We start from the raw sequence: 11,442 nt of genomic DNA, 5'->3' as shown, positions 1-11,442 counted from the left end.
AAGAAAATAAATAGTCAGTTAAGAGGGTTAACGGTCAGGCGCAAGTGGGCAGCCCTTCTGTAAATAAAGGGGTCCTCGGAGTAGCTGTCTCTAATAAAGCAGGATCCAAAATGTCGGGAGAGGTGTATCTCCTGTGGCTCCTCTCGCTCTTACAGACGGTGAGTTTATTAACGCTGAACAGCTACTGAGGGATTTAAACTGCACATAGACGGTTGGAGGAGCTATCAGCTGTCTAACGTTATCTTCTGTGTGTGTGTGTGTGTGTGTGTGTGTGTGTGTGTGTGTGTGTGTGTGTGTGTGTGTGTGTGTGTGTGTGTGTGTGTGTGTGTGTGTGTGTGTGTGTGTGTGTGAGAGCCGCATCCCGCTTTACCAGAGCGTCAACATGACGTGGCTTATCACCAGACCTCCTCTGTGGTTGTTTCTGAGCTGATTTTTTACCTTTTATAAACCCATTGGTGTGTCAAAGCGTGAGAGAGAGAGGGAGAGAGAGAGAGAAAGGGAGAGAAAGAGAGAGAGAAAGGGAGGAAGAAAGAAATACAACGTTAAACCAAGACTTCCGGTGTTGTAAATGGACTTATCCCGTCTGTTCCTTGTTCAGTAAAATGAACCACAAACACTTAAAACTAGTCCAAATATTAATACAATATTGAGTTATATGGGAACCGTATTGACGAAGGGTGTATATTACAGGGTGTCACACTGGTTTCCTGATAACTGAAAGCGAAAACAGATTATGTTAAATCTACCTGGTAAAGTCTTTATTAGCTTGCGTGTCAAGAAAAAGCTGACAAAACAAAGTACCTTGCTCCAAAAGCAGCTGAGTCCTCTGTTATCCACCAGGACTTTTTGTTACAGCAGGGTTACATTAAATCTTTAGCAGTTAAGAGGATGAACACACCTCAGACTGAAACATCCTGTTAATGTTAATTAACCTGTTTACTTACATTCCTACCAGACAGTAACTTCTCCTGTACCTCAAAATCATGCTGAAATTATTTATGTATAATTAGGTCAATCAGCAGAAGGTAATTGAGTCAACTTTTTGATAAATAAGATCAGTCATCCAGTGAAAATGCCAAACATTTGTTCATTCCAGCTTAATAGCTGCCAATAAATAGTTTTTTCTCCTACATCCCAAATCAAATTAACACCTTTTCTTTCTGTCTGTAGGTCACACTACTTAAATACTACAGTAACTGAGGCCTTCAGTAAATTGGGACTGTCATAATATTTATTTTTTTATTAATTCAACACACATTTTGTACATTATATGTATGCATTATACACTTCAGCATTATGCTTTCCTCAGGGAGTTGGGTTTTGATGCCGTAATGTGTCTGAATTTGTTATTAGGTCTAACTTGCCCATGCCGTGACAATACAGGCATTTGTAGATAAGCTAAAATAAGATATACCTTTATTAATCCCCATAGCAGCATTGGGGAATATAGTGCAGTAAAATGAGTACAGTGTACATAAATCTTATAACAATAAGAATATTACAAAATGTATTGTATTGTTTAAAAGAGCGTTGGAGTTTTCTTCTGATTTTTTGTTTGTGTCAGAATGTATCCTTATCCGGAGAGCACCTCAAACAAACTGAGATGTCACATCACATAATTCAATAATAAAGTGTTTGTTTCAGGAGTTTATTTCTGTTTTAAAAAACAGTTATCCACAATCTCCATTCATAATTTCAGGCTTTTTATCAGTAACATGATACTCTTTTATCCTCATATGAGAAGTAAGCACTTTATAAAGTTTTTTTCTATCTTATCTTTTTCCTGTCTTATCCCGTCCTTCCTCTCTCCAGCTGTCAGCGTACGGCGCCGACCTGTCGTCTGAGGCGTGCAGGGAGCTGGGCTTCTCCAGCAACCTGCTGTGCAGCTCCTGTGACCTGCTCGGGGAGTTCAGCCTCACCAAGCTGCAGCCCGACTGCCGGCAGTGCTGCCAGCAGGAAGCCCAGATGGAAGCACGCAAGGTAAAGACAACAACAGAGCTAATGGAACTGGCAAACAGGAAGTAATTCCCTGTCTAGATTCAGTCACAGCAAGGGGCTTGTTACAAAGACCTTCATAAAAGGAGATTCAGTGAGAACAGGAAGTGTAACCAGAAGCAGGGCTTACAAAAGGCGCATGCAGAAAGTGATATAATTAACTCACTGTTTTGTGCTCTATGACTGAGACTTGACAAATTTGATGACGTGCAACAGATAGTTTATTGTGTGGTCTTGAGCTGATCAGTCGGCTGTCTCTAGTCATTTCCTGAGCTTCACAGCAGACAGGCTCCTCAGTGGATAGTTGTAGCACTCAGAGGACCTCCGTGTCAGAATGTGTGACATTTATTGACAGGATAACATCTCCCAGTATTTGAACTGCCACTAAAAACAACCTAGTTCTAGCCTCCTTGTCACTGGGTCTGTTGACACTCTTTGCAGCTGTGCATCAGATCGGAGCTGCCACACACAATCTCTGTCACTAGCTGTCTGTCTCAATCTTTCTCTCTGATCTTCAGAGTCGAGGCTCCTTAACCCCAGTTTGACACTCCCCATGGGGTCGAAGTGTCATGTTTTGCATTAACAACCTCTCTATAACCAGCAAGGAAGTGTTACTGTGCGCTCACTGCTCCGGTGATTACAGCAAATTCAAAAGGAGTCCCTGCTGGGCTCTGACGGATAAACACAGAGTCAAGTGATGGTGGAAAAACAGCGTAATTTTTCTTTGATTAAGCAAAGCCCCCTGAGCGTGTTTGGTATCCTAGCAACAGCACCTTGGAAAAGGGTAGCGCACACCTCATTACACCTTGATGATAACTCTGTTTCAGACAGACACTTAAAGGAAAGATTACTCCTCTTCCTCCTCACAATTTGAGTGAAAATGTCACTTAGAAGAGCAATTGGCTGTCTCCAGCTGCACTCTGAGGGTACCAGTAGAAACGACAGTGTCACTAAGCACATTTTCTCCTCAGACAGCAACAATTATCTGCCTTAAAAATTCTTTCAGTCTTGCAATTGACATCAGTGCCGTGTCATTAAACCTTCTGAGAAATGGCTTATTGCGCAGCCTAGTCGATTAGTATGATTCAGTGAGCATGGAGGGCATTTCAGTTATTCATTTTCAAACGTGTGCTTCCCTGCAGAGCAACCTGCACATATCAGCACCTTAACTCCCCTGGGTGCCACCATACAGTGTGTCTCTGTAGAGCAGAAAAAAACCTTCCTGGGAGTCTCTCAGGCCAGTACAGTCGAAGAGAAGAAAAACAAGAGACGCTTTTATGCCTTACAGAATAAGTTTGGTTTTTCTTAGTGTCAGCAAATCCAATGAAAATGAAACTCTAACATGTGTGACCTGTTTTTTAAAGATGTACCAGTGGAACCAGTGGGCATTATTGAGATAGGCCAGCACATTGTTAGTTTAGGTGTTTTCATGGTGACAAAAAAATGTAAAATTCCCTGCCTGCCTAATCCTTTTAATCTTACACCAAAAATGTTGTTTCATGATTTTGGAAGAAAGAAAACCGCTTAAACCAACTTGAATTGGCATTTAAAGTCGTCGTTTTCTAAAGTCAATAAGGATGTAACCTGTTGATTAAATTTCATCAGAACCATTTATCACATTTATCTTTTATTAATTATTTTATTGACACTCCTACATTAGTTATAAATTTGTGCTGTCAGTTAAACGCGTTATTAACGGCGTTAATTTTTTTTATTGCGAGATTAACGTTCTTTTTGGCCTAGCACACTTTGTAGTTTTTTTCACATGTTGTTGCAACAACTAGTAACGTTAGAAAAACTACAACACCACACCAGATCTATCTAGACCGGAAACAAAACAACAGGCATGCCGTACACACTTGTTTAAGAGTAGTAGACGTTACGTTTTGAGTGGATGGTGAGCGCGAGATGCCGAAACAGATGCCAATAATATTCTGAATGGAAAGTTTACTTTTAAAAAGTTTCCAAATGGTTCCATTGACAAGACCAACATGATCTGTGTGTTCTGTCGTTGTGAACTGAGCTATCATCGCAGCACGTCCAGTCTGAAATACCACTTGATGGCCAAGCACACAGCTGATGCGAATTCTCCGCCCCCCATGTCAAAGCCAGGCGACAATGGATGATTTTTCAATAAAAACAACATTTGCACAAAGCAAGCCGATCCACTTTTCCATGTTGATAAGAGCATTAAAATGTGAAAAAAAAGGGTAATTGATAGGGTAATACTTTGCGTGGCCACTTTTGGTTTTGAAATCCTTAATAGACAGGATTATTAGCTTATTAGCAGCATCTTGAAATGTTAAAATGCTCCAGTGAGTCCAGTTAGAGTGGCCTTTTCATTTGTTTCCTAGTTTCCTGTTCTCAGCAAAGCCGTGACTTGTCTCTGATCTGTGTGGTCAAATGAAAAGCACGGAAATTTAATTTCAGCAGTGCTGAATTGTTTACAGAAGACAGGGGAAAAGAGGAAGAGGATAGGATCTTAGCTTTGCATGCGTAATTTGATTTGCAGTGTGAACCAGCCAACCAGGCCTTTTACCACTCTCCTCCTTGAAATGGCGAGCAGAGCATGGTCTTGAAATACTGCTATGACACTCCAATTTCCTCTAACTTATTGTATATTGGTGCTGGAAGTTTGATTACAAGTGAGCCCTGCACAAACCGCCATCCATCAGCCCTGCTCCATATGCACAGGCTCACAGTTTAATGACCCACAAGGAGTCGCCTGGACACGTTTATGAATCAGCCTGCCTGAATCAAATTACTCAGGCCAGTCGTCTTACCACCAGCAGGGCCACGACCCATTCTGTCTCTGTGTGCGGGCGTTGAGGTGTGTGTGTGTGTCCTTATGGACTACCTAACGTTGTGTTTCTCTGCACACAGCTTTATGCTGGGGCCATCCTCGAGGTGTGTGGATGAAAATTGGGGAGGTTCCCCCAAGTCCAAGGTGAGTTCTCTATCGGGACGTGATTATACTCTCATATTTATCATCTTGTTTTGAAATACAGCTGCAATTCTTTCCTTAAACTGAGCCTGTGCTCTCTGTGATTCTGTGTCTTAATCAATCATCGGTGTGAAATATATCCCTTTGAATCACTTTTAGCAGTAGGTGGTCTAAAATGCCGGAGGGCCGACTTTCAAACGAGCTTTTGAAGTTTTCCTATCCTCTGTGTGTTGGGAGTAGACCTCCCATCTCTGCTCAGTGCAACATTTGGTTAATTCAGTGTCAGGTTACAGTGATGGAGATACTGCAGCTCGCCTCAGTATGGGGGTAGACTTCTGGAGGCCCCGTCTGTGCCATATGGCTGTCGTTTGTTTACTTCAGCTGTAGCCATCCCGTCTTCTCAACTGTCTCCGCTGTTGTTAACGCTGCATTCTCAGGAGGTTTTGCAGTTGTCACTAATTACAGACCTCAGTACTAAAATAGGAATGCTAATTTACTGATTCATTGCCAGACATTTGTCTTACTGGTGTTTTTATCTCCGCAGCTTTTGTCAGGAGTGAAAAGCCGAAGCTGTTCAAGGGTCTTCAGATCAAGGTAGGGGTGATGAATTGTGTTGACGATGTAGTGGCATGATGACTGCTATTATCTCATAATTAGACACATTAAGCTTCATCTGGAAAAAACATAAATCAGTTCACTCACAAACATTTCTCTGAATGTTTTTTCATTTGTATTGAGGACAAACCTGCCATCCTAACACTCCTCCTCTTTTTCTTTTTCCCACTCACCCCCTCCCACACTGCAGTATGTGAGAGGCTCAGATCCTGTACTAAAGCTTTTGGACGATAACGGGAACATCGCTGAAGAACTCAGCATCCTCAAGTGGAACACAGACAGCGTGGAGGAGTTCCTGAGCGAGAAATTAGATCGGATATAGACACGAGAATCCAACGTTTTTTGTTTTTAGTCTTTAGTTAAAGGGTAGGTTCACCCAAATTACAATAGCTCTAGTGGGATCTAGCCATGCAGATATTTTCAGTTCTAGTGCCAAGGTTGTGAGATATCTGTCTCTGATTTCTGCGTCACCCCTTCAGTGCAGTTTTGTTTGTGGTGATCAACGTGCTGAAAAATGACATTTACTGTAAATTAACCAGCTAACTCATTGGGACTATTTCTTCTCTTACTGAAGAAATGGTACCAATGGAAACTGATCAACAGACACTTTTTCGGAAGATCTGTAGCTGTAAATCAAATTGTTTCCAGTGTTTTGACCACCACAAACAAAAATGCGCTTACCTCCGTTGTATTTAGGTTGTGGCCTGAAATGGTCAGATCTTTTTAAAACTTGAGCAGATTAAAACAAACTATCTAAGTGGCTAGAGACTAGTATGGGAAAGTGAGAATTCATTTTTTGTAGTTTGTGTGAACTAACTGTTTAGTTATATACCAATTTGTACACAACTTGGCCTTGATAGATGGTTGTTAAATCACTGCTCTATATGACTGTTTTTGTATCTGAAAGTCATGAATTTCTTGTCTGAATTTTACCAAATAACTTGTGAGACTATGTGAGGGTGTGAAAAGACCTTCACGGAGCCCAGCCGGGCAGCACATCTGAAATAAGGATCACCATTACAGATTAATCATGGCTCAAAGTGGGTCCTTAGGTTTTAAAAACAATGCACATCATGACCTGTTTTGTTGTCCACCCTTTGTCCGATATTCTTGTATAATTGTTTTTTTTTTATAACGCTCAACATTGTGACTGATGGGATTAGTGGTGAGAATGAATCCTAGTTGCTCTCCGAATGCAGTCGTCTTTGCTGTGGCACACGTTGGTGAAGACCTCACAGTAAACCAGTGTTGGGATGTGAGGTCTGATGTATGTTTGTGGTTTTCGGCATCTTCTGCTTTGAAGAGAAACTGGATTTATTTTGAATGCTTGTTTTTGAGCGAGTGAGGTGACTGTTTAAATATGCAACAATAAACAAAGTCTCTGATGGTTTTTCTGTCCATAGTTTTTTTTTTTTTTTTCCTAATGGAAAATATAAATGTATGATAACACATTCATCTTTTTTTTCTTCAAGTGCATATGAAGGTTTGTACTGTAGGTGCATTGCCTCAGACTTATTTAAAACCAAAGAGATGAATTTGCTGACATCTAGTGGTTTGTAAAGAAATTGCAGCTCAGTGCTGTGACAGGTGAGATCCTTGACTGCAAGTTGACAAAGGGAAAAACACAGTAAGTGGTTTGTTCAAATTTGTATTGTAGCCTTAAATTGCAAGCCGTATCGCTGAAACTAGCCCTAAAATATATCTCTGTGGTTTATTACACCAATATCAATACTTGCAAGAAATATTGACCCTGTTTTCTTAAACTCTGTTCCCTTTAAAATTAAAAAAACATTCTTTAAAGTTCTCCTTACCTTATTACATTTACCTTTGGACAGTAGGTGTGGTCCATTTCTTTATCAGGGATTCTCTGAAAGGGGAGAGGAACTAAATTCTTCTCTTTTTGCAGCAGGAAAGTTCTGGATACAAAATTACATTGCAAAAATATACATGGTATCACCTTAAGTGACACAGTGGCCTGGATTTACCATCTCTGGCTTCTTTTCTGTTTTTTTCATGCAACCACCAGACTGGATCAACACTGTGAGATAGTGTAACTTTTGTTTTTACTTTGCATGTTGAAGCTTCTTTCTGAGTAAAATAAATATATTTAAGTAGATAAATATAGCAGACGTTGGCTACAGATACAGTAGCTAGACTTCAACCAAGGGCATTACTATATAACTGCATCTTCCTTTGAAATGTCTTTAATTCTATATATATATATATTCATATATACACTTGTCAATAATGAGGTATGTTCTCATATACAATTTATATTGTTAAGAGTAATTCAAACCACTTGGAACCCATATTTCATTAATCACAATTTTATTAACATAAAAATAAAATGATTTAACAAAACTCAAGTAGAAAAAGATTCAATTACATACAGCATCTATAAATATCTAGTAACCACTGAGATGTACACATGAAACTAAATATTTTGCCACAAATCCTTTGTTATTACACCTAGTGAACTGCTGTCAGGATGAGACTATTATTGACTTCAATATCAAATAGTAAAGAAGTAGTATTGAATCCGTATATAAGGCAACTAAAAAAAAAAAACATCCCACAAAGCATGCTGCATGTGAAGAGTTAAAAGGACACGCCTTAGCAAACACAAGTTGTTAGACATAATTCTGCTCTTTCTTGCCGCCCTCTGAATGGCGATCACTCAGGTCGGTTTTGGTGCGGGTCTGAGGTTTGTAAACAACCCCTGGGTAACTGAAACACAAGAGGCAACACATGGAGTTAAGGTAATTCTATATGATGGTGTATCTTCGGTATCTTCTTCAGTCCAAAACAAATCAACAGACACCAGTAAATGTGGGCCTTCAGACTTTAAGACATTTAGATCTTTTTAAATCATTATTTGGACTCACCTCGGTTTTTCATCTTTCACCATTTCTCTGAAAGCCAGTGACTTCAGGATGCCTCCAATGAACAGGACGCCTCCTCCGATCCAGGCTACAAACAGTGCAGGGCCGAACGTGTATCTGTAAGGACAAACCACACAACTCAGCCAAAACAAGATGCAACGTAGGTCCAGCACGGTAATAATATGGAGAATATGAATGAATGAAGCAAAACTAATAATAAAAGTTATATCCTACGTGGGCATTCCTCCCATTCCTCCTCCCATTCCTCCCATTCCTCCACCCATTCCTCCACCCATTCCTCCACCCATCCCTCCATTGTAGTTGTTGTAGGTGGACATCCTGAAACTGGCCACAATCTGACTTGCGTAGATAGAAGCTCCTGCGATGCCACACACACCTGAGAGAAGAGTGCAGAGACATTTTTTTATTTACTTTTCTTTGTTCCACCAACTCACAAATGAACTTCCTGTCTGATGTGCTCATAGATTTTGTTATTTCTAACCATACCAGCGATGATGAACATGATGCCAGCGGTGAGGCTCATCTTGCCCTTGGTGGACTCTGCCATGCTGTTCATTGTGAGGCAGGTCAGGGAGAAAACTGATATCACAGCCCCGAGGACGCCCAGCACCACGCCCACGATCATCAGGGCTCGCACCGCCTGGAAGGCACCTAATGGACAGAAAACACATACTCAGAGACATTTTCTATTGAGTCTGATACTTCTAAATGTACCCATCAGTTCATTGTATCTAATCAGCCTCAAGTGCATAAAAATCTGCATCACTAGTGACATAAATCATGCGTCTGACGATAGCCTTTCAGCTCATGTTGCAAGACTTCAATCCTCTTAATCTTCCAAAGAGGATCATATCAACAGCTCTTAATCTAATTCAGTGATCTGTGTTCTCCTGCAGTAGGTGAGCTGTAGGGAACCTGCCCTTTGCTTGTTGTTTGTTCTGTTTGTGATAACTGTGTTGACTAAGTCTCGGCCCGGTTGTCCATTATAGTGACCAGAATGCACTGGTGCTAATGCAAATACTGATAGGAGAGGGCTCGACACTGGAACAACAGTTTGTATGTATAAGGACAACAGAAACTGAGAGTAAAAATGATTTTAAAACATTTATTTCTATCATACCCCCCTTTTAGAAACCAAAAAAAGTTCACACCCCACACCCAACAATATTTAGTAATAATTGACATTGATAGGGCAACCAAAATTAATAAAAAAAAGGACCCAAGTAAATTTTAGTGCAATAAAAATTAAAGAAGATTCGCATCACCAACCCGTTTTGTTTATTTTCCCTAAATAAATCACATTCAATCCACTTCTTTTCCACATATTCCCTTTCCTCGGTCATCCACGTCCCGCCTGCAGTGACTCTATGCCCCACAGTTGGGGAATCTCTTCATTAGATAGTCATACCAAGGAGAGGCTTTTTTCTTTTGGCTTCCCTTTCTGAAATCCTCTGATGTATCCCTTCAACACCTTAATGAGTTTAACTTTTAATTAGTGCTTAAAAGTGTTGAAATCTCTTTAATTAACACTAATCTCATCATCCTTTTTGTAATATTTTTCAAATATATAAAGGACAGATAGAGAGAAGAGTTGACCTCTGTCATCATGTACCCCAGAGACTCATCTCCTACACCTTAACCAGTAAACCTGTTTTGTAATTTGAGAAGAGCTAGTTAGGCGATCTTGGATCTTGACAAGCAGTGAGAGAACATCTTTCTAACCCTGGTACTGGACAATCATGTTTAGTCACAACTTCCTTAATCTTCTGCATCAATGTTCCTGTGATCAGAGAAAGTTCAGCAAACATCTAACAAGGAATCTTATAAGAGAAGAAATGAAATGGGAGAATTTGAATTTCCTAAAAAGAAAAACTCATGAGGGCTGAAGCCGTGACCGTGAAGTTGGCTAATTCTGGACACAGTTTGGCCATGTTTAAATATTAAAGCAGTAATGAACTAAAACTAATTGAATAGATGTGAGGAAGAATGATTTTTCCTACCTGAGAAGCCCAGGAGGCCATAGAGCGGGCGGCACTCGGTGAATCCTGAGGAAGCCGTCTCACAGTCCTGCCACAGACCCTTGTAGGTGTAAACAGACGTCACCACGTCCCCCTGCCTGTCCTTCACACTCCATTTGTTCATGGCAGTAGCTGCGATGAGGGCCGCTGCACCAATCAAGCCCAAAATGAATCCACCGTTCTGGAGAACTGAAGGCGCCATTGTTGCTTGCTCCTTCAGAAGTTAGGAAATGTACCTGAGAACCCCAGTGTGTGTGTGCAGGATGGTTTGTGCCCAGTTTAAATAGATAAAGAGCCTAAAGCTTGAAGTATAGCTGGATATGTAAAAGGTGAGCAGGTGTGCGGAGTGTGGGCAGAGAATGAAAATGAGGAAATGTGGCACTTTGTAGTGATGGTGGCTTTGGGTGGAGACGGTTGAGTTTCAGCCAGTGGGTGATACAGCTGCATGGGTTGGGCCGTCTTGTGTTCAGAGGTGTAGACACAGTGGTGATAGGCGCACCTGGTACCTAAATGAGAACTAACTGTTTAAAAGTAAATACGAGAAACTGAATCACTGACTCCACTGCTGCTTTCGATTAACCGCCAACGGTTGGTCAGTGAGTACGTGATGCAGTAATTTACCTCATCAACATCCTCACAGACAAACATGCAAACACACAGAGACCCGTCAGAAATGAGTGTGTCGCGCAATCAGGTCTAATGTAATGAACTACCAGAAAGCAAGGAAGACCAGCACAGGAAGAAAATAACACACTTGACAAGTGAAGATTCTTGATTAAGACGTGATACTGGACAGAAAAGTTCATACAGTTAAATGTAAAACCTTTTCTCACATCCACAGAGAGGCCAGAGGTCAAGCTCAGCTCAGCACCTTTGGGTTTGGTGTTTTGCTCAAGGACACTACAGAAAGAGGAAATCTCAACAACATGCTGGCTTTAAGCCTTTCCATTAAATCTTAAGAACTGTC

General features: G+C 40.8%; 2 protein-coding genes across 2 annotated transcripts; one reads left to right on the top strand and one right to left on the bottom strand.

Annotated features, from left to right (window-relative positions):
• Positions 1 to 9: 9 nt before the first annotated feature.
• On the top strand, positions 10 to 6,944 carry selenof (selenoprotein F). The gene is made up of 5 exons (XM_051399425.1): positions 10 to 158; positions 1,813 to 1,980; positions 4,879 to 4,942; positions 5,484 to 5,533; positions 5,745 to 6,944. Exons 1-5 carry the CDS (start codon positions 111 to 113, stop codon positions 5,874 to 5,876), a joined length of 462 nt encoding a protein of 153 aa, XP_051255385.1. The 5' UTR covers positions 10 to 110; the 3' UTR covers positions 5,877 to 6,944.
• Positions 6,945 to 7,923: 979 nt separating this feature from the next.
• On the bottom strand, positions 7,924 to 10,890 carry cldn18 (claudin 18). The gene is made up of 5 exons (XM_051398318.1): positions 10,458 to 10,890; positions 8,944 to 9,108; positions 8,671 to 8,833; positions 8,440 to 8,553; positions 7,924 to 8,281 (listed from the first exon to the last, which is right to left on the bottom strand). Exons 1-5 carry the CDS (start codon positions 10,675 to 10,677, stop codon positions 8,185 to 8,187), a joined length of 759 nt encoding a protein of 252 aa, XP_051254278.1. The 5' UTR covers positions 10,678 to 10,890; the 3' UTR covers positions 7,924 to 8,184.
• Between the last annotated feature and the right edge of the window lie 552 nt (positions 10,891 to 11,442).

Source organism: Dicentrarchus labrax, unplaced genomic scaffold, assembly GCF_905237075.1.
Source record: "Dicentrarchus labrax unplaced genomic scaffold, dlabrax2021, whole genome shotgun sequence".
NCBI classification, from domain to species: domain Eukaryota; kingdom Metazoa; phylum Chordata; class Actinopteri; family Moronidae; genus Dicentrarchus; species Dicentrarchus labrax.
The sequence above is the reverse complement of the archived record's forward strand: the minus strand, read 5'-3'. Positions and strand labels throughout refer to the sequence as shown.

Bases quoted from the DNA above. Each gene is read 5' to 3' on its own strand.
- cldn18 (XM_051398318.1), bottom strand. From the start codon at position 10,677: ATGGCGCCTTCAGTTCTCCAGAACGGTGGATTCATTTTGGGCTTGATT. The intron at 9,109-10,457 runs GTAGGAAAAATC...TCTGTCCATTAG, and splicing joins TGGCCTCCTGGGCTTCTCAG to GTGCCTTCCAGGCGGTGCGA. The intron at 8,834-8,943 runs GTATGGTTAGAA...CTCTTCTCTCAG, and splicing joins CATCATGTTCATCATCGCTG to GTGTGTGTGGCATCGCAGGA.